The sequence below is a fragment of the Cannabis sativa genome, chromosome 8 (genome assembly GCF_029168945.1).
Source record: "Cannabis sativa cultivar Pink pepper isolate KNU-18-1 chromosome 8, ASM2916894v1, whole genome shotgun sequence".
NCBI classification, from domain to species: domain Eukaryota; kingdom Viridiplantae; phylum Streptophyta; class Magnoliopsida; order Rosales; family Cannabaceae; genus Cannabis; species Cannabis sativa.
The window spans coordinates 40,194,647-40,222,073 of record NC_083608.1 but is presented as its reverse complement, the minus strand read 5'-3'; the positions used below and the strand labels follow the sequence as shown (position 1 = coordinate 40,222,073).

General features: G+C 34.0%; 3 protein-coding genes across 6 annotated transcripts; all 3 read right to left on the bottom strand.

Annotated features, from left to right (window-relative positions):
* Window positions 1–4,867: 4,867 nt before the first annotated feature.
* On the bottom strand, window positions 4,868–9,301 carry LOC115701299 (condensin complex subunit 2). The gene is made up of 13 exons (XM_030629051.2): window positions 8,887–9,301; window positions 8,670–8,771; window positions 8,082–8,196; window positions 7,750–7,814; window positions 7,611–7,671; window positions 7,321–7,521; window positions 6,934–7,208; window positions 6,668–6,812; window positions 6,327–6,583; window positions 6,199–6,223; window positions 5,909–6,048; window positions 5,583–5,693; window positions 4,868–5,439 (listed from the first exon to the last, which is right to left on the bottom strand). The coding sequence occupies exons 1-13, from the start codon at window positions 9,154–9,156 to the stop codon at window positions 5,233–5,235; spliced, it is 1,974 nt and encodes a 657-aa protein (XP_030484911.1). The 5' UTR covers window positions 9,157–9,301; the 3' UTR covers window positions 4,868–5,232.
* Window positions 9,302–14,051: 4,750 nt separating this feature from the next.
* Window positions 14,052–21,385, bottom strand: LOC115700630 (uncharacterized). 4 transcript variants are annotated; one of them, XM_030628240.2, is made up of 5 exons: window positions 20,794–21,385; window positions 20,509–20,665; window positions 20,124–20,174; window positions 19,914–20,006; window positions 14,052–14,365 (listed from the first exon to the last, which is right to left on the bottom strand). In XM_030628240.2, the coding sequence occupies exons 1-5, from the start codon at window positions 20,925–20,927 to the stop codon at window positions 14,309–14,311; spliced, it is 492 nt and encodes a 163-aa protein (XP_030484100.1). In that variant the 5' UTR covers window positions 20,928–21,385; the 3' UTR covers window positions 14,052–14,308. The 4 variants fall into 4 exon arrangements, with proteins under 4 accessions (XP_030484100.1, XP_060958923.1, XP_030484101.1 ...); XM_061102940.1 differs by having other exon boundaries at window positions 20,509–20,676; window positions 20,794–20,856; XM_030628241.2 differs by lacking the exon at window positions 14,052–14,365 and adding an exon at window positions 14,726–17,892 and having other exon boundaries at window positions 20,794–21,365.
* Window positions 21,386–21,893: 508 nt separating this feature from the next.
* LOC115701267 (calcium permeable stress-gated cation channel 1) lies at window positions 21,894–26,761 on the bottom strand. Its single transcript, XM_030629017.2, has 12 exons — window positions 26,436–26,761; window positions 25,464–25,820; window positions 25,209–25,355; window positions 24,962–25,097; window positions 24,735–24,836; window positions 24,323–24,442; window positions 24,131–24,211; window positions 23,498–23,838; window positions 23,158–23,403; window positions 22,750–23,074; window positions 22,425–22,658; window positions 21,894–22,317 (listed from the first exon to the last, which is right to left on the bottom strand). The coding sequence occupies exons 2-12, from the start codon at window positions 25,775–25,777 to the stop codon at window positions 22,072–22,074; spliced, it is 2,292 nt and encodes a 763-aa protein (XP_030484877.2). The 5' UTR covers window positions 25,778–25,820; window positions 26,436–26,761; the 3' UTR covers window positions 21,894–22,071.
* Window positions 26,762–27,427: the final 666 nt, after the last annotated feature.

Genomic DNA, 27,427 nt, shown 5'->3' with positions numbered 1-27,427 from the left:
ATCCAGATCATATATTTATTCACAATTACAGTATCGTCAACACAGTGGAATGTGATTGTGATCATATGAATCAAAAGACTTGGTCCCTGTTTCATCAGTGTTATTGGATTTACACTAATGTGATAATCAGCGATGATGTATACTTACACTTGGAGTAAGTGTTATGTTCTTTCCAGGACATTAGTAAAGTATACTAGTTTCGAATTTATGGAGTATACATTGGACTAGACCGATATTGCAACTAAGTTAAGATATTACAAACTTACCGTTATATATATCTTTCCAAGTCAATATCAGTAGTTGATCTTAAGATTAAAAGAATCTAAATCCTGATATGCTTAGGCTCAACTCAGGAGTGCTATTCATGTTCTTTGATTTATTAGTTAAGCCTACTTTTAGGTCAGGGTGATACGTATATTTTGGGAACATGATAGTATGATTGAGTGGGAGTGCTGAACATAAATATGGAATCTATAGCTTCTACTAGTGTATAGAAGTCAAGTGGTGATTCCCTTCGAGCTTAGCAAATAGAAGTAAATGGATGAGCTCTTGTTTAACTGACTAATCATTAGATCACTAAACACCATTTACAGGTAGCTAAGTGTTTTAAGGGGCAAAATACATTGAGAGGTGAGAACGGTAAAGAAATCTCATCTCGATGTAGATCATCTATATAGAGGATCTTTAAATCACAATAAGATTATAACAATGATTAAATGAGATAGCGTATTGATATCGTGGAACATACAATATGCTCTATATAAGTCTGAGAGTGCAATTCTAAGTTCTAAGAGTGGATTCAACGAAGAATTAATAAGTAGGAATTTACTTGGTAAATTTAGTTCACTTATTGGAAGCTCAGCATATAGATCCATGGTCCCCATTCTAGTTGAGAACATTCTGCTTGTAAGACTCATTAATTGATTCGTGATTGATCAATTATAATTCTAAAGTTAGACTATGTCTAATTTTATGAATTTTCACTAAGCAGGGGTAAAATTGTAAAGAAAAGAGTTTCTAGGTTTATTTATTTATTAATGGACTTTATATGTCTAGTTAATAATTAAATTAAATGACAATATTATTTAATAATCTATTTTAGTTATTAAATAATTAGTTTTGGCATTTAAATGGTTAGAATTGAAAAATTGGCGTTTTTGAGAAAATAGAAATAAAATTTGTTAAAACTGTAAAATCAAGTGGGGCCCACTAACACACCATGGACGGCCACTATTTGTTGAGTTTCAAATTGATTTTTTCATTATTTTAATGTCAAATAATTCCTAACCTAAACCTAGTAGTTGCCTATAAATAGAAAGTGATGGTTCAGTCAAATCATAAGTTTTCACATGCTTTCATAAGTTTTCTGACAGAAATTTCTCTCTTCAGAAAAACTGAGACTTCTCTACTTTCTATACCTAGCCGAAATCATCATTCTCTTTTCTCTTCATCAATTTCGTGACCCTAGTGAAAGAGTGAGTGCCCACACACAGTAAGCAGTAACTCAATCATAGATTGGAAGACTGTGAAGGATCAACTTAAAGAAGAAGGACATTCGGGCTCAGATCTTGATTATACTCTGCTACAGAAAGGATACAAGGGTTAGAGATCTGAGCGGAAGGAGACATTAATTCTGCTGCATCAATGTAAGGTTTTCTTAACTTTATATGTGTTTAATTTATCGTTTTAGAAAGTTCATATTTAGGGTGTTTAAACAACATACTTGTGAGTAGATCTAAGATCCTGGTAAAATAAATATCCAACATCAATTTCATAAGAACATCAAGAACAATAAATAGAGAGCTTCAATTATCAGAAATTAACATAATCAAAAAGGAATTAGAGAGCTTTACCACAATTCTCAAGCTCCAAATATTTTCCATTTTGCAAAAAAAAAAAAAAAACAAAAAAACAAAAAAAAATCATTTTGTTGAATACCTTAAATGGTCAAAAGATCAAAATGTCCCTAAGGCATAAATAATGACATATACACTTAACAAGGGTAAAATTGTCAATCCAATCACATAAACATAATACATAAATCCAGCATTCCTCATTTATCACAATGATATGATAAATAAATCCTGAAAATGTATTTTGGGCCCCGAATTCGGTTTGGCCAAAATACACGGTTGTGACTATACCGCGTCGACTTGTCAAAAAATATCTGCAGAAAGATAGAATAAAGATACTATATAGTAATATAGTCCATAAGCACGATATATCATAAAATTACAATTTTTACCCCTCTCGGGTCAAAATTATAAAAATGCCACTGACACACCAACAGAGTCTTAAAATGCAATTTATCAAACATGCACTTATGACCTTAAGACAACCCAAGTTTCCATCGGTCTCTCATTATTTTTGCTAGTAGCTATTCGGAATTACTTGTTTGAAGTTTTTAGGGATTTTCCAAGTTCATGACTTTTTTTAAACCTCCAATTTGGGAATTCCATTGCTAAAATGAAATTTCATCTATTTTTTTAAAATTTGCATGGTCGACACATTAGACATGTTTTTTCCTTTCAAAAATTCTTACTTTTGTCCAGTTCTTACCTCTCTCTCTTCCTTGTTTTGTAGATGAACCCAGAAGATTATTAGGGAGGTACCTACCAAATAGATAACGACCTACTTCATCTTCTTTACGAGAACCAACCCTGACTTCTTATAGATTCATCCTCATCGAGTGAAAACTCATCTACTTCTAGCTTCAACGAGTGGAAAGTCACGAGTGACTCATCAGAGTTCCCGGAGCCTATGGTACAGCACCTCATTACCCTAACCAAATCAGTACAGAAGGATAAAATCGATTCATTTGGGAATTGAACAGAGGTTGGAGGAATTATCTGCCTGCTACTTGGATGTACAAGGTCTAGGCTGACGTCCCAAACACAATGCCAGAAGACTGATCAGAGCCTTTGAAGAAAAACTCTGCACTAGTAGAAATCGCTATCATTGTAGCAAAGCATACTTCCAAACCAAATCATCCACCCAAACGTAAGGTGATGGCAAAAACAAAACAAACTTATAGGAAAGCTTCGGATAAGGACCCACACTTTGCCTAAATTTTTACGATGGCCAGTGCAGAACTAGCTGGACCTCCTAGGGAGGATGTTGAAATGGTCGTTGGGGACATTGAAGTACAAAAGGTTAAGGATTAGGGTAAGGTCCATGCAGCCACTTTTCCTAATGGTGAAGGAGAAGAAGAAGAAGAAGAAGAAGAGGCTCCCCATGTTCTTCCGTTCAGACGGTAAAATGAGGTCGGAGAGTATTGGAATTTTATGCCCTAAATAAAATCTATTTCAATATGATTAGATTTACTAATTAATAAAAGATCAGAAATTATTTTATGTTGCATGGTTCACATGATTACTTTCATGATTATATGTTTATTATATAAATTCTATTAAATTCAAAACATATAGTTATTCACAATTACAGTGATATCATTGTTGGATGTTATTTTACTAGGTTCTATTGTCACTGGCTACTCCACCTATATTCAACTAGTTATATTTTTAGGGGAGAAGTTGAAAAATACCCTCTTTTTTTATATATTAACTAAATTTACCTCTAAATAGAATTTAATTCAAATATATCTCTTTTATGAGTATTGTACCCAAATTATCTTCACACACTTACATAATTAAGACATAATTTCAAACATAATAGATTTGTGTTCTTTATAGATGGATGTGTAGATTTATGGGAAATTTTAGGTAAAACTTTAACTAGAGAAGAATGAAAACTATCGTGAAGTGATAGGAGTAAAATTGATAGAATTATTAAAAATGAGGTAAACATAATAAATTTTGAAAGAGATGGTAAAAATTAAAAACATCAAATTAAAAGAGGTATGTAGTGTAATTTTCTCTATTTTTAGTGGTCCTTCCTTCTTGATATTGTAATATATTGAAACCTAGTTCAAATTGTGTTATAGTCCTCTCTTAATATGTGTTTTGGACTTTTGCATAGATATATGTTGGTTTGCTGTGTTAAAGTTTTGACATATTTCAAACGAGATGTATATCAACAAATTTTCAAATTTATGATATCCTATATTTCTATAGATTATATAAGTCTTGTGGGTTTATGTTAAATACTCATGTTTCGCCTCTTATATTTAAGTTCATTAGTATTTTATGTCGAATATTTATTATTATCATAATTTTTTTTTTTTTTTTATTAAAAACTTTCTCCAAATTATTCAAAATATTAAAATATAATTTTTGTTAAAGTTTTTATCTCATATAGCTGACAAAATACTTATGTAGTTGATGTGTATTGATCTGGTTGTTAGTATTGTATTTTGGAATTATATATATTGGTACCTTAAAATTAATTCTAATTAATCAATTTGAGTAAATTGTTCTGATTTATATGTAATTAAATGATTAAATTAAAACTTGAAACTCGTCTCATATAAGTAAACATGGTTTAATTATATTAATAAAATTTTATTGATCAAATTTATATTTAGAATAATAAATACATACTATTTCAAAATATTGGATAAGAATTAAGCATTATTGATATGATAGATTACTAAAAAATAAAATACAAAATATCGAATAAGTACACATCCATGATTATAAGATTTTAAGTACACATCCATGATTCCCAATGGCATTTTCACCCTTAAATTGTAATAATTGATGCATATAATGTGGGATTTGTTTATAACATATTTAGTAATAATTTTTTTTAAAATTTTGTAGATACATAAATTTAAATGGGTTATTTTTACATTACAAATTAAAAATGATCTTCCGTTTCAAAAAAAAAATAGAAATAATATTGTGCACATATAATGATGATTATAAATCACTTTTTACTAAGTAGGACAAGTCACTGGCTCATATTAAATAGAAATTAGTTTCACATTGAATTATTGATATACCCCAATCCTTGTCAACCCCACATTATCTAACAAAATCCAATTTTATCTTTACATGTGTTCCCCAAAGAAATTAATTCGTGTAGACACTTACCCCTACTAAGAAAAGATCATGGTGGATATGCCACGTCAAATTGTACCCAACTTTTCAGAGTGAACGATTTAAGACAAGACAGATTTTCTATCTCTATCTACTGTACCAAATAGAGAGTTGAAGATTTAGTATTTTATGATTCACAAATTTTTCATGGTACAAGATGTTAAGGAACACAAAAAGCCTTATAGAAGGGTGGGTTGGGTACAAGAACGAACCAATGAGATAAAGCTCTAGTCTACACTGCTCCACTAGGACGTGGAATAAGTATTGAAAGATCGTCCATGTCTGTGTGTCCACGGATGGTCAATCCATGCTCATTTGCTAAATGTAACAAGCATATGAAACACAAGTGTGGTGAGACGTCATTGATGGTTGCCGCAGCTTTTGAGTCACTAGGAAATGTGCCCAAGATTTTCTTGAAGGATAATGGGTCTTCTTCCTCCTGTTATTCAAAGATGAGAATTTCATAGTCAGAATTCACCTTAATAAATGATATGAGAGTATATTTTGGTTCATAGACATCTCTCAAGGAATAAATTAGAATACAAGACACCTTTATTTAACCAGAGGTAGCTATGAGCATACCTGAATAGGTGCTCGATGAGATTCTTGTAATTGGTCCCATAAAGTTTCCTTCAGAGCCTGGACGTCAACTTGTTTAGAAGTTTTGTCATATTGGACTTCAATTTTATTCACCTGTGGTATTCAGATGAGAAAGTAAATCATAAACACAATCTTTACATACTATAATGCTATTGTGACTTAAAATTATGCGCTGAATCAAAATTGTAAGATATACACTTAGTCTCCTCTCAGTAAAAACATGGATAAGTGAGATTTCAACACTATATAATAGAACTCTTATATTCGGGAATCAAGATTAAAAAGGCCATATTAAACAAGAAACCTACCTGGCGAGGCTGAGAAACAAGAATGCTGGACTCATCGTCATCACTTTGAACATTTCCTTCATCATATTCCCCGCCAGGTACATCATCATCATCCCATAATGGCATTTGGCCATATTCGTCACGCTGTTGCCTTGATTCAGCTGATAAGAAAAGCCAGGTTAATAATCACATTGTAGCGGTTAACTCCGCCATATGCAAAATCTCATTATAAAAAAATGTGACAGAGAAAAATGAAAAGGAAAACATCCAAGAGAATCAATTTGTTAGTTCCTATATAATGTAAAAGTTACCTGAGAACTTTCTTCTCCCAAGGCACTGCAAAAAGAAGAAAATACTTGTAAAAATTTAATAAAAACAGCACACATTAAGTACAAGATAAGGAAGAGAGACGGACAAAGTACATTTGTGACAAATATACCTTCACTTTAGGTAGCAGAAATAACTTCACCAAATTCTCCGGATGATAGTGGCAATCCTCAGGAAGTTTTGTATTACTTGGTGCTCGACTTGCAGGTAGCAGTAATGACTTGGGATTTTTAGGAGGAGCAAAAATATCTGGCATCTCGTTGTCCAAGGATTTTGTGAAATCAATATCAACTTGTACCTGTTTTTCGCTCTTCTTTCTTTTAGAGTTTAGTGCAGAAGCATTTTCTTGAGAACGATCAGCCTCTAAATCTAGCATAACACCTTCAACATTAATTACCAAATTAAGAATAAAAAAAGCAAAGGACCTACAGGCTGCAACTTACTGATACATACCCTTAGTTTTTCGATATTTCCAATGCTCAGGACCTGCCCAAGCATTTTGTTTTGAAGCTAACCCCATATTTAAGAACAAATACCCATCAACTTCCTCAAATCTGTCATCAGCATCGTACTCCTGGGAAGTATATGGTTCACTTCCCTGCAAAAATTACGATGAATGTCAATTTATTTCTTTATTTCAAAGACAAATCAAAAGCATGAAGAAATATGTATATAGCAGGTGAATTGCATTCTATTCAGGGTAAAAGTGTAACAGAAACCTCGTGGTAATCTGGAAAAGTTGAATCTGCACAATTAGGGCCCTCATCTACCATGGTTGTCTCGTCATCGTGATCATAACTCCAGGTCCCACAGTCCTCAATTGGATCACCATCAAACTCAGCCTCATTGTAAACATCCTCTGCTGAATTCTGGTCAGAGTAATGAAAATCTGATGGCCTCTTGTTATCTTTGTCAAAACGATTGACAATAGTTCCAAGGGTAGGTGAGATTTCTTCTTTCATTCGCATATTCAGCACCATCTGTTCAACATGTTCTGTACATAGATCACAAAAACAGATTTATTTGAACTGTTTTATAATCTGTAACTGAAAACACCATATGACAGGACTTGCCGAGAACAAAAATATGAACCAATTGCAACACACCTTTAGCAAAAGAAAGATCAATTGTGTTTGCTTTATCTTGCTGATTATCACATGTTATGCACTTCCCTGGTACCTCCAGGGAATCAAAAAGCACCTTGCATCCACCATAAACGCTGAGATTATTCATTAAAAGACCCTTAGCTCCACCTTCATCAAATTGTGCTGATGTTTGATGATAAAGTGGATCCACTGCAAATGCAACTGAAAAAAAAATATATTTCATCTTAAGATTAACCAATCATTTGAAATCACCAAACTTAAGATGAAACAAACAAAGAATGTGTGGTCACCATCGAATTTTTTCACATTAAGAGCCTCAAAAGATGATTCCAGCGTTGACAAAGGTGAGATCTGCACAAATGTATCTGGCTTAGAATGTATAGTTCAGTCACTTAAATTAATTTACCATGATCAAAGGTGACTAGCAACCTTTCTCTCTGTCTCTTTCTTTGATGGAACACCATCTTGTCCACTATCAACGTTTGCAGAATCAGCTGTTTCAGCATCAAAAAGACAACAACCATGATGGAGCACGGATAAAATTAAAGTGTAACGATGCCATTGAAATAAGCAACTAGAATTTGACAGATAGTCATACAGCCATGGTAGTGTTTAATATGTTGTAAGTTCTATATTTCTCCACCTTGTACTTATGACTGATTACTAAGCTCAAAAGAAATTTTTCTTTCAAGCATACATAAAACCTAATGAAATATCAAAAAAGGCAGAGCTCTCTATTAGTAATCAAACAAAAGTCTGACCTTCATTTTCTTGGCCTGCTCTATTCATCCCCCCAAGGACCTTGTAGGCCTCAGAGTGTACCGAGTCCACCCTTAGCGAATAAATCTTAACCCCAGCTTCAAGAGTGCAGCTTGCCTGTAAAAATAAAATTTATAGCATTACATGCGCACACATAAGGTATCAGAATTTCAAAGCCAACTGTTCAATTTCGCCCCATAACATTAATTATTTCAAGACATTTTTTTTCAAAAAAAAAAATATTGTGGCCCTCCTAATATATATGAGTCTGGAGTACGCATGAACAAACTTAATGTGCCAAATTTTAAGGGTTTGACATGACTACAACCTTTATAAAACAAAATTGTCTTACAAAAACTATGAAATTGGAACAGTGGGGCAAATCTTCCCACAAATTTTGTATTCCCTGCTTGTCTTATTACCCTGCCTTCGTGTTATTAAACAAATAAGAATCTGTATGATCATCACAAAAAACACTTACCCAGTGAACCCAAACTGCAAATGTGACATCTGCTATTTCACCGGAATTCTACAGCAGACAAGCTTTTTATTTTAATTACGGTAGAAAAAGAGAGCAGCAAAAACTTTACCTTTTGAAAATTTGTCTCCATATTATTCTCTTCTTCGACCTTTATAATCTCCGTTAGATGATCAATCAGATTAAGTTCCCAAGTATTTTTCTGATTAATTTTCTGCACCAAGCAAATCAAGACATGACAAGCAGAAATCAAAACCATGTAAATGCAATGCAACTCTTAAAAACGAAAAAGAAGGGTTGAGAAGAAAGAGCGAAAGACAAGTACGGACATTTTCACTGGCAAGCTTAATGCAATTTTGAAACAACTCGAAAATCTGCTGCTTGCCGAGGAGAGGATCAGAATCTCCAAGAGACGGAAGCGCGCTGACGGAGATGTTTTTCCGGCGAATCGCGGCTGCACGAGCAGCGCGTGCCTGTGCACGCTCGAGCTTGTCGTCGTTGGATCCCAAGAAGAAGGGGCTAGTGGGAGACTGGATGCGAGCGGACATTGGAACCCTTTGCTTCTGGGGGTTCAGATCAGGGCTTAGAATCTCAGCCATCCTCTTCAGTTCTGCAACTTGGATTCGATCAGAGAATTTAGGGTTTAGAAAGGTTTGAGTTTGGGAGTTCGTAGCAATGGTTGGGTTACCTTTTTCCCTCCATTTCTTTTATGTTTCAAATTTTTCATGATTTAAGTTAAATGGGTTTTCATTTTGAATAATTATCTTTTTTACCCCCTATACTTATGACACTATACTATTATGCCCCTTAATCTATTCAGCTTGTTACAAATAGTCCTTGTATAATTTTATATGCATACATTTAGTCCTTCTGTTTATTTTGTTTTAAAAATACCGTTTGTATTGATGATGTGGTATTATAACAAAAGATAGAGTAGTAATTTCATCTCTTTTTAGAGGAAAAATTGACTATAAGGTGGCATAATAACTGACAATGAAAGATTTTCATAACCTTTTAAAAAAATTTAATAAAAATAATTTTATTAAAATAATTCCAATCGTTTTGTAGCAGTTCAAATTAGAAAAAGGTGTAAAATTAAGATTCTACAGTATTTGAAGAGATGGATATCACTAGAAAGAACATGGGATTTTTAGAAAATTAAGGTAATGATATTCTATTTTTTGGGATGTTATTTTTCATATTTTTTTTCCTGTGATTGTAATTTTTATGACTTGTAATTTATTTTCCTAATGGTATATAATTTTACAACTGCTATCTATGTATAATGCCACATTATTAATTTAACAGTCAACTTTAGTCAATTTTAACAGAATTAGATAGAAGGATTATACTATTCCAACTGATATATTTTAGGGGGTATTTTTAACTACACTTATAAATTAAGGGGCATCATAGTATAGTGTCATAAGTACAAGGACCAAAAAAACTAATTATTCTTTAATTTTTTTTTTAAAAAAAAAAAGTTGAGCGTCACATACGACGTCGTCTACAAATATTAAAAAATGGTTTTTTTTTTAAAAAAAACAAATTCTATTCTAGTAAAAAAAAAAATTGTAATTTTATCAGAAAAAAAAATTATCCTTAAATTTTTTCAAAAAAAATAAAAACTCAATATATATTAAATATTGAAGTTTTTTCATAAATGAAAAAAAATATAGTAGAGTTTACTTTTATATGGTATAAATAAATAATGTTAAAAATTATTAAAGTTTAAAATATGAAAACAAAAAATAATAAATAAATTTGATAAAACTTATAATAATAAGTTTCGCCAAAAAAGTTACCGGTGCTGAAAAAGTCGTTGGTACCGGAAAAGTTACCGAAAAAAGTTATTGTCGCCGAAAAATTCATCGTCACCCAAAAAGTCGCCGAAAAAGTCACTATCACCGGAAAAATCACTGAAAAAGTCACTAGAACTAAACATCTCAGATTTAAATAAAAATAGAATCAGTTCTATAACATAATGAATAAAAATAAATAACATAAAATAACTCAAACCGGATAAAATTGAAATATAACTGGTTCTGTAACATAATAAAATTAAAAACAAATAACACAAAATAACTCAAATCAATTATAATTAAAATATAATCGGCTCTATAATAATATTATAATAAATAAAAACAAATAATACGAAATAACTCATGACAATTATAACTGAAATAGAACCGGTTATACAACATAATGAATACAAACAAGTAACACGTAATAACTCTAACCGATTACAATTAAAAAACAAAGAGGAAATTAGTTTCTAAAGCATAAAATAAAAATAAAACTAGTTCCACAACAAAATACCTCATAAAACCAGTTATAATTTTTTTAAAAAAAAAAAATGGGGATCAATTCCAAAAAATATTGAGTCATAAATATGAAAAAAAAAAAATCAGTTCCATAACAAAATAAATAAACACAAATAATAACACACAATAACTCAAATATAATATATATAAAAAAAAACCAATTATATTTATCAACTAGTTAAAATTTTGAGGAAAAAAATTGGTTCCGTAAAGCAACTAAGATAAAAACTAAGGGTGTACGTCGATCGGTTTGGTCAATTTATGGTACATTTTATTCAACCCAATATAAAAATTGGGTTACGAAAATCTATGTGCAACCCGCCCAATTAAGAAAAAAAATAGTAACCACCCAATGAAATTGGTCGGTTTGGTCGGGTTAACCCATCCAAACCGACCACTAATATTTTTTTTAATTTTTTTAATTTTACATTCAATTATTATATTTTAGTGGATTATAATAATGAGACAAATACATATATACATTGAATTCAAAATTTAAATCAACCACCATAAAAAATATATTAGTTTGAACTTTATATTTTTAAATAGTCATATAAATTCCCACGATTATGTGATTAAATAAAGTCCCACGATTTATCAATACACAGGATTTTCATTGTGATATGATAATCAACAATGTAGTTTACTTACACTTGGATAGTGTTATGTCTTTTCCAAGGCATTGGTAAAGTAAGCTTGGATTAGATGTATTGTTATACATCGGACTGGACCGATATTGAACTTGGATAAGATATCATAAACTTACCGTTATATCTTCCTAAGTCAATATCACTTAGTTGATCTTAGATCAATAATCTCAATCCTGAGATGGTTAGGTTCTGGTTCAATTATATTATTTGTGTTCTTTGACTTGTTCGTTAAAGTTGACCAATTGGATCATTTCTCTCTCTGCTTTTTAAATGCAGTCTCTGTCAAAGTTTTGGTGAATGAGTCGACTAGGTTGTCTTTAGTATCAATTTTGTTTTACCAGTACGTCTCCTCTTACCACATATTCTCTGATGATGTGGTATTTTCTCTCAATGTGTTTACTCCTCTTGTGGCTTCAAGGCTCTTTACTATTGGCTAGAGCACTATTGTTGTCCCAAAGTAACACTAGTGATTTTTCCATTCCTAGAACAACGCCAAGCTCTGTGAAGAACTTTCTTAGCCAGACTAGTTCCTTAGCAACCTCAGCGACAACTATGTATTCGGCCTTCATGGTAGAGTCAGATATTGCAGGTTGCTTGACACTTCTCCAAACAACTGCTCCACCCCCAAGAGTGCGTACCATCCCATATGTAGACATCCTGTCATCAAGACAAGCTTAGAAATATGAGTCGCTATAGCATACGAGATTGAAAGCACCACCATTGTAGATGAACACATAAGTATTCTAGAATATGCTTAACTGCTATCCAATGTTCCTTTCCTGGGTTTGACTCATACCCGCTCACAATTCTCACTGCATAGCAAATGTTTGGTCTAGTGCATAGCATAGCATACATTAGACTTCCAACTGCTGAAGCATAAGGAAATTTTCTCATATCTTCTACCTCTTAGGGATCAGTTAGACATTGTTCCTTAGATAGTCGCACACCATGTCTAGAAGGCATAACTGCCCATTTAGTGTTGCTCATTGAGAAACACTCTAGTACCTTATCAATGTAAGTTACTTGCGAGAGAGAAAGTGATTTGTTCTTCCAGTTTCTAATAATTTGAATTCCAAGAACATAATTAGCTTCACCCAAGTCTTTCATTTCAAATTGAGTGTTTAGTCATTCCTTTATGTCAGTCATTTTCTTGATATTGTTACTAATGATCAAAATGTCATCAACACAAAGGACCAGAAATACTACCACTTGATTATCCTTGAGTTGTTAAACACACAGTTCATCTTTATTTTGGTGAAAGCCGTAGGTTTTGATTATTTCATCAAACCTTTTGTTCTAAGAGTGATAAGCATGCTTAAGTCCATAAATGGAACTATTTATCTTCCAAACTTTCTCTTCTTGTCCTGGAAGTTTATAGCTTTCTAGTTGCTCCATATAGATTGTCTTGTCAAGAATTCCATTAAGGAGCTGTTTTGACATTCATTTGCCAAATTTCATAATCAAAAGCGGCTGCTATGGAGAGAAGTATTCTGATGGATTCGAGCATGGCAACCAAACTAAAAGTATCCTCATAGTCTACACCTTCTCTTTGGGTATAACCCTTTGCTGCAAGTCTAGCTTTAAAAGTTTCGACTTCTCTACCAACACCTTTTTTCTTCCTGTAGACCCATTTACATATGATTGGATGATAATCATCAGGTGCATCTACATATTCCTAGACTTTATTTTTCTTCATGAAATCTATTTTTGAATTCATGCCAGCTGACCATAAAAATTACAACATAATTATTTAAGACATTTTGAATTTTTTTAAGAAATTCAAAATAACTTATAATATAGAAATCATGTTCAATCTATTTTTCATACGTATAAAATGAAAAAAGTACGTGTGCAATAAATTATTTGATACTTGTTTTCAGTGCATTATTATTTTTTTTTTTAAATTTCTCAAAAATTTACAGGATATATTAAATATCATCTAGTCATGGAAAACACAAAAAGAGTATTAACTAGGAGTGTTCATACAATACCCAATCCAATCTGCAAAAATGTAGATATCCGCACTTATATAGATTGGATTGGATTAAAAAATTTAAAATTTGTACTTGTGCAGATTAAAAGTTGATTTGAGAGAAATAAGAATTTTTATTAAAAGACAAATAAGCCACTAGTCCATTACATCACCATAGATCGCTAAAAAAACAAAAACAACAAAAAGCAAACCATGCAGTTTACAAATAGTAAACGATTTAATTCAATCTACACAAATTTATATATATATTTTAAAAAAATTATAAGCACTAACTAATATTTTAATGTAAAAATAATAATTTAAAAATCTTATACATTTCATATAAATATATTTTAAAACGCAATAGATCAAATGTGGATATTCCAATATTATTTATAAGAAAATATAATATTTCTTCAAATTTCATCGCACTTTAAAGATTCAAACTAAGCTAAACTTCGTTTCTTCTACATCCCTAGCAAGTGTCATAGACGGATTACTAACACATAACACAGGTCAATGCAAATTAGCAGGCTTAAAAAGTCATATGATATGGAAAGAATGGATTTTGTATATATTGAAATGAATCATAAATTGCACAAAGGGAGAATCCTTTATTTGGAAAATTGAATTTATGATATATAATATATATAACAATGATTAAATTCATGGCAGAATCTACTTCCAACAGGTGGGCTAGCTGGACAATGAACTCCATTCACAACAGCTCCAGACCACTTGCCTGTGTTGCAGTTGAGCTCAACAGCTCAAAAAATCAGTATCAGTCTCGGCTACCAGATTTTTACTAGGACTCTTTCATCAGATATGCTACTACGAAGCCCAAAACCGCACCAGCAACAACCTTAACAAATGAATTCAAACAACATCAATTAGTGTCAACTACCAAAGGACAGAATACATAGAATATTAAGATTCAGAGTTTCCAATAAAACGTTTCAATTATTTTATACTGGACGACAATGAAAGAAAGTTCAGTTCGCTACTTCTCCATCCTTGATCAAAGCATTGCAAGATTGACAATTCTGTTGACTCATAACCACAAGCATAGACTTTAAGTGCAAATATCAGGAATCAAGATCAAGGGTCATGGCCAAGTTGCACTTATAGAAACATTTCACATACAAACCCATCCAACATAACAGAAGCATAAAAACAAGTAAGCAAGAAATGATTGGGTTTTGGTAATTGTTGAGTTTGAGAATTTGTGAAAGAAAGAAGTAATTCTCATTAATTGAAAACAGAGAGTACAAGTTGTGATTATATACAGTGTAGCTTAGGCTAGCTAATTACAATTAGCAACTAGCTAGCTAAAGTTTAACAGAAAATAACAGAGAAAAAGAACCAAGGGGACAACTAACTCCTAACCAACTTACTGTAACAGTCCCCTCAAACTAAGTGTTGTTGGAAAGAACTCTTAGTTTGTCCCTTAAAAAAGGAAAACGGGAACTGGATATAGGTTTGGTTAGGCAATCAGCCAGTTGTGCAGTAGCAGGAACATGTTGGACTTGAATCTGTTTATTGATGACCTTGTCTCATACAAAATAAAGGTCAATCTCAATATGCTTTGTTCGAGCATGCAAAACTGGATGAGCAGCTAACATCACTGTGCTAAGGTTGTCACACCATATGGAAGGAACTAGAGTGGAGTTGAAATGAAGTTCCTGTAGTAAAGATTGAATCCAGGAGATTTCTGTGACAACAGCCAAGCTTCAAAATTATGCCCCTGTTGAAGACCTGGAGATTCTTTTTGGACTACCATGAGACAAGGTTATCCCCAAAGAATATGCAATTTCCAGTGGTGGATCTTCAATCATCTGGATCCAAGGCCCCTTTGAAATGAGATGATTTGTGTAGCTGCAAACCATAGTCAAGAGTCCTTGCCAGATACCTTAGAATCCTCTTAACAGCAACCCAGTGAGACTGAAGAGGATTGTGCATAAATTGGCAGACCTTGTGGACACTAAAGGCAGTATCTGGCCTTGTGATAACAGCATACTGGAGAGCTCTCACAATGGACCTATGCAGAGTTGGATCCTCAACAGGATCACTTCCAAAGTTAGACAACCTTTGCACGGTAAATCTTGAAGGTATTTTTGCTGAGATAAGAATAGACCATCATTAGTGTGAATGACCTGAATGCCCAAGAAGTAGTCAACAGTGCCAAGATCTTTGAGAGCAAATGTTTGATATAGCTTATTAATTAAGTCTGAAACAACCAAATCATTGCTTCTAATGACAAGAATGTCATCTACATAGACTAGTATATAAGTGCAACTATTGGATGTGGCTTGAACAAACAAAGAATGATCTGTTTTGGCAAAGATGAATCCAAGGCCAATGAGAGCAGCAGATAATTTGTCAAAGCAGGCCTTGGGGGCCTGCTTTAAGCCATACAAGGCTTTGTTAAGTTTACACACAACAGTAGGATTTTGAGGATCCACATAACCTGGAGGTTGAGTCATATAGATCTTTTCATCAAGATCACCATTTAAGAATGCATTGTCCACATCTAGTTGTCTTATTTTCCACCTTTTTGTAATGGCAATGCTGAGAACCCCTTTGATTGTGACAGGTTTTACCACTGGACTAAAGGTCTCATTGAAATCAAAACCAAGTTGTTGGTGGTAACCTTTTGCTACTAACTTGGCTTTGTACCTAGAAATGGATCCATCTGCATATTCTTTTATTCTGTACACCCACTTGCACCTTGTTGCAGCTCTACCAGGTGTAAGAGGAAGTAACACTCAAGTTCCATTTTTCTTGAGAGCATAATATTCAGTGTCCATAGCTGCACTCCATTTAGCATTCTTCAAAGCTTCATTAACAGAGGTAGGTTCAAGAGAAGCCAATTAGAACTTTTGGTTTATGAATTCCTAACTTCGTCCTGGTAGTCATAGGATGAGTGTTACGTGTAGTGATAGCTAAAACAAGAGCAATAGTATTAGTAGGCAATGTGGCAACAAGATTAGTTGGCACAGATATAGGAGGAGCAATAGTATTAGTAGGCAATGTGGCAACAAGATTAGTTGGCACAGATACAAGTGTAGTATGATCAGATGAGAAATTGTGAGACACAGGAGAGGAAAATGACTCAGAGTTATGAGGCAGAGTTTGAGTACTAGAGGCAAGAGTAAGACGGGTGTTTTGGTGAGCCTAATATGGTATAGGATCACTGTTTTGACTAGAGGTGTGTGGGGTAACAAAAGCACTAGGTTGTGGTGGATTAAAAAAATGAAATTGAGCTGGTAAGGGAGCAGTGGAAGAAGAGATAGGTGGTTGGCCAAGAATAGTGAAAAGGGGAGACACAGATGATGAGAGTTTAGATTCAACAACAACTTTTGAGAATGGAAAACCTAACTCATCAAATAGGACATCCCTAGAAATGTATAGTCTGCCATCTTTTGCTAAGCACTTATACCCTTAATGAGTTCCAAAACACACAAGGTTGAGATCTATACTGAAGTTTATTCTTGTTACATGGTCTTAGATTTGGTTAACATAAATACCAAAACACTCTTAGCATAGAGTAATGAGGCTTAGTATGAAATCAAACCTCAAGTGGAGAAAAAAAGTTCAATTGAGGAGAGGGCATTCTATGGATCAAGAAGGCTGCAGAAATGCATGCCTCAGTCCAATACTTTAATGGAAGAGTAGAGTTAGAGCACTCTCTATGATATATTTATGTTTTCTCTCAACTACCCCATTCTGCTCATGTGTGTGAGGACATAAAAGTTTGTGAATTATAACTCTGATTAATTAAGCAAGTAAGCAAAAGACCTGTATTCACCCTAGTCCGATTGAATAACTTTTATCTTGTGTCCTAGCTATAATTCAACTTGTGTTTTAGAAATGGTAAAGGTAGGTAGGGCCTCATCTTTGGTTCTCAATAAATAAATCCATGTATGCCTAGAGAAGGCATCTACAAAGCTAATATAGTACCTATACCCAGTAGGAGAATCGATGGGACCAAGTCCCCATAAGTCAACATGTATGAGAGATATAGACAGTAGTAAAATTAGGAAAAGGCAACTTATGATGTTTCCCCAAACAACAAGCAACACACAAATCAGGTAAAAGAAAATTTGTTTTATTGCTTTTGAGTGGAATATTACAAGAGGAAAGAGCAACTTTTACAATTTTGGTTGCTCGATGGCCTAACCTATTGTGCCATAATGAAAAATCACAAGAAGAAGGAGACAAAACATGAATGTTACAGTGTGTAGTGGCCAAACTGGTTTCTGTGGACTGACTGGGGCAGGTAGTGGAAGTGGCAGTGGTGTCTTGAACAAGATTGAGTTGATTTGGATCGAACTTGTAAAGCCCTTTAACAAGCTTCCCAACCAGCAAGGTCGTCAAAGTATCCTAATTCTTGACATAACAAGAAAATAGGTGAAACTCAAAGAAAACATTATTATCTTGAGCAAATTGAGATACACTAAGAAGATTTTTTGTAATATCATGGACATGGAGTAATTTGAGCAAAACAAGATGTTTATGTGAGTGAGGGGAAGTAAAATAGGAATGACCAATACTATGAATAAATAATCCTGTGACATTGCCCATATGGATTTGTTGCTCTCCTATGTGGTCTACACTGTAGGTGAGGTTGGATGCATCTAGAGTGAGATGGTTGGTAGCCCTTGAGTCAGGGTACCGGTTGGGATCAAGAACTGTGTCAGGAGAAGCATACAAGGCCTGCATCTCAGCAATTTTGGCCTGCATTGAAATGGTTGAAGTATTTAAATAGGAGGATCACTAAGACTATAGCTCTTGGTAAATTTACCAAAGACAAAAATGATTTATTTAATATTATGGATGACAAGTTACGGAGGGTCTGCCAATCTGTTCAGTGCTAGAATCCGCCCTGCTATTAATGTGGGCATTTCGATTTTCAGAGTAGGATTTCAGAGTTCCTCGAACAATGTGATATCTCACACCGGGTAAATCCTTAATCCTTCCCCCTCTTACTAAGACTACAGAATGTTCTTGTAAATTATGGTCAATACCAGGTATATAAGCAGTGATTTCAAATCTAGAAGTTAAGTGTACTCTAACAACTTTACAGCGATGGGTTTTCTGCCCCTGCGAGGGTGGAGCGACAGAAGTTTTGAGAATTCAAGAGAAGGTCACGGCGAGACGAGCCGTTTATCATTATAATAGGTGTCAAGTGAAGGTGCAAAAATGTATGCAGCTGAGGCATCCTAACAGATCGATAGACTTGATTGAACCTTAAGTTCATTCCATACCGGACCAGGCCAGAATAGGGTTATATACATTCTAATTATGAGAAGGGGTCATTCGAGCGTATCTAAATAGATACTATGTTAGAATATGGATCCCTACGTTGTTACATTTCATTTAGGATTAGGAATAGGCGTAATCGGACCTCCTTTCTACATATCTCTCGTTATTTGGGATCCTATTCATCTCTTTGGGTTCCGTGTGTCTTTGCTTCTATTGCATTCTATCTCATCGTATCACATTTTGTTCTGCGATATTTGAGAATCGACGTCAATCCCTCTCGCGTAGCATGGGACACATGGAATCTCGTGTGAATCAGCAAGGACCACCTTGCAAGGCTAAATACTTCTGGGTGACCGATAGTGAAGTAGTACCGTGAGGGAAGGGTGAAAAGAACCCCCATCGAGGAATGAAATAAAGGCTGTGTAATACTCTTGAAGAGCATTCCAACTCTGAGTTTAGGTGTTGTATCCGGCCATCCGAGTGAGTGTCTTCTCAGACATCAAGGAGAGGAGCCAAGAAACCAGAATGCTATCTTGCTGATCCAGTCTTCAAATTTTGGATTGACGCGATTTGCAGCTCGATCTGCATTTGTGAGATACTGCAGTGGAGCTCGATGAGGATCAAGGTACTTCTGCAACCTGCTTCCTTGAATGGAAGCAAAGACTTAGTGTTTCCATGGTAAGTAGTTGTGTTCATCAAGATGAACTGAAAGAGAGTGAGTAAAGGAAATTGGAGATGATTTTGGTAAAGCAGGGGAAGTAGTGTTTGGATTGATAGGCTGAGACAAATAAGTTGTTTGAGAATTGTTTGGAGGGTAAGACAAACCTCCATTGCTGGGAAACAAAGGGTTCTCCATTACTGTAGACGAAGAAGTTTTGATACCGTGTTAAGTTTGAGAATTTGTGAAAGAAAGAAGTAATTCTCATTAATTGAAAACATAGAATTCAAGCTGTGATTATACAGTGTAGCTTAGGCTAGCTAAATACAATTAGCAACTAACTAACTAAAGCTTAACAGAAAACAAGAACCAAGGGGACAACTAACTGACTCCTAACCAACTTACTCTAACAGTAATTAAGTAAATGTTGTGTTTGATGTGATTAAATCTATCAAAGAAAAAACAAGTAAGCAAGAATGCAAAGGACCTGAATTGGTGTATGCCCAAGGGAATCACGAAGGGGTCTGCAACTGGATAAAGGATGCTCGGGAGGAAGCTCACAGACAATTTGGTTCAACAACTGCATAGGAAAATCAATGTGGTCATCTTACGCACAACAAGTTAAAGAAGTATACCAACAAATCATCTGAAAACAAGCTTCGTCTAGGGTGAAAAAAGTAGATACAAGAGAGCTTACTTCAGCTTGGCGACCCGCATGAAGTCTTACGCCAGTGGCATCATACATCACCTGCAAGAGCTCAAACATTATAAACGCCTTCTCAAAAATTCACTCGGCAATTTTCCCAGTACAAATCAAATTTACAAGTTGGTGATTCCAGACAAATTTTGGAGCCAAACTCAACAGATTTAATGAAAATAATGACTAATTTAAACAAAATGATGAGACCTTTTCACCATTTCCTTGTTAATCAACTGCAGGTGCAGGTACTCATTTAAAGATCTTTAACCCCCAACCCAACTAGTTCATTTAAAAACAACAAAACAGAAAAGGGTAACCCAAAAAAGCCTCAAATTATAAACATTAAACGAAAAAAAAAAAAGAAAGGTTTGGTTTCACATACAACGCAAGCCAAGACCACAGCGAGAGCGAATTCCGGTGCTCCAGTTCCTTTTTGCAGAGCTATGGCAACTGCAAGAGCCGTCACAGTAGCCGAATGCGACGAGGGCATTCCACCTGAATCAAGCATTCGCTTGGAATCCCATCTCTTTTCCTTATACCTAACCATAATCTATACAAATTTTTCACAAATTCCAACTGATCTTTTCATAATAACAATTATAATAATGCATTTCAAATTTGATAATATGAAGATTGAGTCAAAAGGGGATGTGTAATTTGCACAGACCAGGTAGTGAATAGCTTTAGGAACTGAGCGAGAGCACAGGCGAGCAAAGCGGAGAATAGAGGAAGATTGTAAGGGAGAAGGTTATTGGGCGAAGCCGTTGTGGTGGCATCGGCAGCCGTGATGACCTCATCCATCTTAACCGGCAAAAGCAGAGCAGAGAGGGAAGAAGCTTCTCTTGTGTTTGTGTTTTGTTCTCCTATGAATAATGGCGCCGTCGGTGGGGCCCGAGTAAGAGTCAGATCGTTGAACCGCGTTGGATCGTCCAGGCATTTGGCCCCATCGGATCAACTGGAGCGTGGAGTTTGGACTAGGCTGTCTCTTTGTCTCTTCTTCTGTCACCGTCCACTCAAATATATTAAACAATAATTCGAATATGAAAGTGGAAAATTGGGTTGTTTGGATGAGAAGAAAAGTTAAACAGAAAAGTGTGTCCCTTCTGCGGCTAAGCAAAATTGGGTTAAGATCGATCGCCCCCAGGGAGACGTAATGTCTTTAGAAATTTTTCTAGTTATGATTGAAAATTCTGTTTACAACCTAATTAATTAATTTTACATCATGCTTCACAATTTGTTTCTCCTTTCAAAATCTCATTTCTATCTAATTTTATAAGTTTAATAACACGTAATTTTCGTGTACTAAAGTTTCGAATTTTTATATTTAAATTTTGAAAATTATGCACCTAAATTTTAATATTTAGTATTTATTTAAATTTTTATTTAGCTAGTAAAATTTGACAAAATTTTTGAATCCAATAATTTTAATAGTTTAATTTTTTTTTTTTTTTTTTTAACAATTTGCAAAATTCAAGAAGCGGTTACATGTCAAAATTTCAACCCAAAAATCCAAATTATAATTAATAATTTTCGTCCAAATTGATCTCTAACCATGGATGGTATTATTATAATATACTTGCTAAGTACGAAAATTGATCCAAGCACCGAGCAAATTCATGTTGTTTAGTACTGAGTACTGTGTAGACAGTACTGTTGAGTTTTGTCATTTTTATCTCTTCAGTATAATATATGGAAATGCAATTTGTGATTAATACAAATTCATAGGGAAAAAATGGAACTTCAAAAAAATTAATGAAATGAGCAAAAGAAAAAAAAATAGTTCAAAATCTATTTTCAACAAGAGCTTCTTTAACACTCCTACCTAAAAATCTTGGTATCATTTCAATTTCACTACACTGTGAACTCCTCTAAACTATTCTGCGAATTTACAATGCCAAAAGAGGGAGGAAAAAGAGATGAAAAATATACAGAGATAGTAACAAGTTTAATAATCCTCATCAACTTTAGTTAATGAACCGCTCTGTTTGCTAGGCATTGGTGTATTTCGACGCGAGTGACGCTTCGTAGGCACCATTGCAGGCTCTTCCATTAAGTCTTCTAAAGACACCTCACTTTCACTACCATCATCTCCGCCCTTGAAAACTGGATGAACATAAGCATTTTGAAGGAAGGCTTTCATGTTCAAGTTTGGCTCTCTTACACGTTCCAGTGTGTCTTTCATCATTGCTTCCTGAAAACCCCAAGCCAAAAGAATGAACAAGATTATGTATCTAACTTTGTGGAATTCAGAAATATGCAATATGAAATGCCATGTAAATGACTTGAAAAACAACCAACCTGCAAGGGATGTCTGATAAAAGCGGGTTCATACCGGCCTTTGCAGAACCTGTGAAACCATATGGTTAACACAGGGAGTGTTATGAGTAATGGAGTTGATTGAGCAGCATTTTTTGTACTTAACAATCCCATTAGAAGCAGTTGTGACACTATAAGTGCAGTTATTATGCGGCCGTGGACATCAGGCCAGAAAGCTGCAGCACTTTCGTACTCTTGATTGTAGACGTTTATAATCTAAGATCATGCAAGAATTCAAGTTAGATAACTTCTTAAAACAATATAATTATATAAGAAACTCTTAATCTTTGTAAGTTGTCAAACTAACCTGATGACGATATACAACGTATGCCAGAGCAAAGAATATGATAATGAAAGGAAGTAGGAATGGTGTCACAACTGCATAAACAAGACCAAGTAAGAAGTAAAGTTGAATTCGAGGTTCTCCTGTGTTGAACTCAAGGCTTCCAGGGTCCATTGCTTCTTCCCTGTCCTTTTCAGTCTTCACCAAGAAGAAATTCCTTAAGTGATACATAATTAAAGGTTTCAACCTAAGAATCTCCCCGGCAACTCCAGCCCACCCATCAACCATAATATAGGTTATGAAAAACGTTGCCTTCATTGGAATAGAGACACCAATTGTTTTTGGAATCCTACACAGGGTAGAGTAACCATTAATTTGTGCAATGGATATATATAAAATAAACAAAGGTGTGTGGGGTTGGTTGGTACGTACTCATTTGCAGATTGATGCATAAAACTATCCAGCTGTTGAAATGCAGTTCCAGTGATTATGCTCCCAAGAAATACATTTATAAACTGGAAAATATAATATCGAGTAGCAGATCTTCTCTCGAGACTTGATATGCTGCTGTATCCTTCAAACTTTGACATGAACATCAATATTGAGGGTAGAAACATCAGGAAAACCTTCAAAGCAATTCCGGGAAGGAAACCTTGTATAACTGACTTTATAAATTTCCTGCATAAAATGGATGATGTCAGTACTCAATTTGAAAACTCTCTCTCAGTGACAATTTGAAAACCATAGGAGCAACAAAAAAAAAGGTACTCACAATTCAATTATGGGCTTCAGAAATGGGACTGCTTTCTCAATACCTTCTATATTTGCAAGGGATTGTACAAAGGCAATGGGGATCATGAAAAAAAAGGTCAGAAAGAAGAAGGCAACCAAAGCAATAAGCCTCCTAATTGTGAGTGAAACATATGGAATTGCCAGATTATCCCAATAAATATCACGGGGTTCTGGAGCCCATTCGGTCAGCCACATGGTTGGATTTCTGCATTGTTGAGTCTGTGAACAAACAGCAGCACCCCATCGAGACTTGAACGACACAAAAGCTGCTGGCATTATAGACTTAGGATTCTTTGAAATCCTCTCTCTCTCAAAAGACATCTGATGTTCATTTGAAAAATAGAAAATCAGGCTTGTTCAATGATTTTGAATCTCAGTGCAATGCACAATTATTCCTATTCAGAAACTAAATTTGAAAGGAAAACAAAGTTGAAAAGTATGATAAATCAGTGTTGTGCATGTATCTTAAACAGCTTTGGATATATATCATGGAAAATATTTAAATGATGTTGGAAAAGTAGGTACGAGTGTTTTAACAATTTAAGATCAGAATATATAATATGCAATGAAATCTAAACAAGGGCCATTAAGAAGCTTGAGGATAGTTTCTTACTTCACTAGATAGCCTGTCAACTTCGGATGTGTAAAAGTCAATTGCATCCACTTTTTTTCCCCAAAGACCAAGAAAACCAGTCTGCTTAAAAATAATTTGTCATGAATTAGACACAGAAAAATGTCATATAGCATTTATCAAACAAAACTTATGAACTGAGAAAAATCAGCTATTTTCTTTCCAATACAGTACCTTCACAATTGGCCTCTTGGATTGATTTCTAAGGTATCTAAGCTGATAAAAGTCAAGCCAATTCTGCACTTTCTTCTTCTCCTTCACTAAACTAGAAAGCTTGTTTGCATTACAAACAACCTGTATGCAAAATAATTCAGCACATAACAAACTGCAATTATTGTTAAAGTTCATTTAACAGTGCTGTACAGGAATTGTAAATGACTAGGGAATTAATTAGTACATTAAATTACCATCCACAAAACTACTGTTTATCTTGAAAAGATATCATTGACAGTGCTTAATGTTAGAAACTGTATATAAAAATCAAAAACTCAGTCTGCAAATTGGAAAGAAGAAAGGTGTGGAAAAGTACTCATGCACACCACAGTTTTGTAAACTACTTATGTGAATAAATACACGACAATCGAACCTGGTGAGTAAGATATTGATCTGGATGGTTGACCAAGAAAAAGTGTTCGACTAGCTCGCTTACTGATTCATCAGGATCTGGTGGAACATTTCTAACAAGTACCTACAACAAAAAAAGTTAAACTCAACCTTTAGCAGTATACTGAGAGAAAACTGGTTTTCAATGGCATTTTAGATTGAAATAACTGGCATACTATACTAGCTTGATTATTCAAAGCGAAGGCATACTGTGAACTGATCGGGCCGCCTTTGTTCTGATGCAAGGAAATGAAGCCTCATTGATGCAACCGTTTCATACTCACTTTTTAATATGTAGCAAGTCCAGAATGTAAAAGCATAAGCCATGACTAAATGTGTCCAAAATCTGCAACAAATGCAATAAAAGAAAACATCAGAAAATATCTAATTAGATGTCATTGCAGGTTGGGAAGTTCTAAAACAAGTGTAAATGATATATAATTGAATTGAATTTTACCTATTTGATCCAAGAGGAATATTTGAAATGGAAAGCTTATCTACATCGCTATATGTAAAATTGGAACGCTCTAAGGTGACATTAGTCCAATTGACTGGTACCATGACTGAAAAAGCCAAGCAGGCAATAGGAGTAAAAATTTTGAGCCTGCAGTTCAAAAAATGGAATAATGAGATGAAAAACAACAAAGCTGGAATAATGAGCATTTGAGGAGCATGAGAAATACTTAAATTTAGATCAAATAAACAAACTTACCCAATCAAGTAAATTCTTAAGTAAACAGCAGAGTCTAATCCTGCATGGTCTATAAGCTCAGGTTCTGGCATTTTCAATGCAGCAGGCATCCAGCTCAAAAACCTGGCATAAGATCTGAAATCCAAATTGACAAATTTGCTTATGAATGCACCCGCACGCAACGGACTGTTCCTTAACCCTTTAAGATACCACTTTGGAAAGTAGACCCTATCATTAACCGGTTGAATCCGGAGTATGGCGAATATCAGGAAGAAAACAAATGCACTGAGTATATTTATAGCTGCTCCAACTGCTATATCATTTAGAGAAGCCATTTTTCCACTTCAAGGACTTGAAATTCAATGGTTCTTCTGTAAACTGAAGACAGAAAGAGGGAAATGGAAATGAGCTTGAAAATTATGAAACAAACAGCAAAGACTCAAAACTTCACCAATTTTTGCACATTGGTCATATTAAAAAATTTGATTAAATATTGCTTCTTTTTGACTTTTATAATAAAGGTTCTTGTAGATACATGAACCAAAGTCATCTCTGCCAACAAATAAACAAAGAAAATAGAAAATCACCCAGATAGATTGTAAACGAAACATGGCTCATCAATCATGATAAAATTGTTGACTTACAGTGCTCCTTTTTGACATTTTGGCAGAGGGTTTGGTAGATTCTTTTATATGTATTACTAAGTTCTTTTATGAGTGATAAGCCAAAAATTCCTAGCAGGGACATGTAGAAACAAAATACATTTTGCAAGAAAAGTAAATGCAGTTCTAAATGAAAATCAAATTCAAGTGACAAACTAAACATAGAACGAGACCCATTAAAAACATCCCCAGATTGCTTTCCCAGAATTACAAAATAGTTTAAGCTATAATAAACACAAAATATCTAAAGACTGCATCAGAAAACAAACCAAATAAATAACCCACATTAGATCCCTCGAATTTTCCCAAACGAAAAGAGAAAATTACAAACCTTTTTGGCTCAAGCTCTCAGATTCAGAGAGGAAGCTCTGTCACTCGTAATCACTAAGTGGGTGAAGTCCAATCTGAGTCAAACTCAAAGTAAGACTTTATCTACATAAAGAGATGATGAAACTCAATTTTCCTTGAGCCTCAAAGAATCTAAAAAAAGCTATATCAAAACCATTAACAGGGATGTATATAGATCTTTATAGTATATACTTTACACATACATTAATTAGTATTAATATATTATACTATTATTGTACACGTATAATTAAATATAGTCGTTTATGATCATGCCCTGTCACTGTCCGTTGAAGTAAGATTAAAAGAAAACGCATGGAGAATTATTAACTTTATGATAATAAATAATATAAAACTACAGAGGAGAACTGAGGTGTCATCTCGTTTGCTTACTAACCGACGCTTCCGTTTCTGGTTTGTTTTCATATATTAAAAATTAAATAACAGTTTTTTATTTTAATGGAGAAATTTATGATATAATTGTCGGCAACTCTTTTGTGTGAAAATACTTTCGAAAAATAAAAGTAAAAGTTGATGAAGAGAAATATATATTTAAAAAAACAAAAAAGACAAATGAAATGTTGTGTTTTGTGTTCCAACGGCTACTTGTTATGTCAACGAGTATGGAATTCGCGCTGTTATGACTGCGCACTTTTGACACGTGGCCCCATATCTCGGTTACAATCTGCATTTATTATATTATTAAATTAATATTGTAGTTTGAAGAAAAGGATTAATACTGTAGTTTTGAAAGAAGTTTCACTTGTAATTGTGAGGGTATAGACAAAAAAAAAAAATAGAATTGTAATAAAATTAAATTTGTATGGGTAAAATAGTTTATAAATATCACACTAATAATCCACTTTTATAATAGTAAGATTATGGTAAATTACAGTATAAGTACTCAAAGTTTTAAGTTTCTAAGTGACATAAATTTAATATTTATTTTTAGCGGCATAAGTATCTAATATTTGTAAA

Excerpts from the sequence above, each read along its gene's own strand:
- LOC115701299 (XM_030629051.2), bottom strand. The coding sequence starts at position 9,156 with ATGGCTGAGATTCTAAGCCCTGATCTGAACCCCCAGAAGCAAAGGGTT. Across the intron at positions 8,772-8,886 it reads TTAAGCTTGCCAGTGAAAAT|AAAATTAATCAGAAAAATAC; the intron begins GTCCGTACTTGT and ends TGCTTGGTGCAG. Across the intron at positions 7,815-8,081 it reads AGCAGGCCAAGAAAATGAAG|CTGATTCTGCAAACGTTGAT; the intron begins GTCAGACTTTTG and ends ATGCTGAAACAG.
- LOC115700630 (XM_030628240.2), bottom strand. The coding sequence starts at position 20,927 with ATGGATGAGGTCATCACGGCTGCCGATGCCACCACAACGGCTTCGCCC. Across the intron at positions 20,007-20,123 it reads ATGCGGGTCGCCAAGCTGAA|TTGTTGAACCAAATTGTCTG; the intron begins GTAAGCTCTCTT and ends TTTCCTATGCAG. Across the intron at positions 14,366-19,913 it reads TTGGGCATACACCAATTCAG|GTTGTTGCTGGTGCGGTTTT; the intron begins GTCCTTTGCATT and ends TCATTTGTTAAG.
- LOC115701267 (XM_030629017.2), bottom strand. The coding sequence starts at position 25,777 with ATGGCTTCTCTAAATGATATAGCAGTTGGAGCAGCTATAAATATACTC. Across the intron at positions 25,098-25,208 it reads ATTCCTCTTGGATCAAATAG|ATTTTGGACACATTTAGTCA; the intron begins GTAAAATTCAAT and ends CATTTGTTGCAG. Across the intron at positions 24,443-24,734 it reads ATCAATATCTTACTCACCAG|GTTGTTTGTAATGCAAACAA; the intron begins GTTCGATTGTCG and ends TTTTGCATACAG.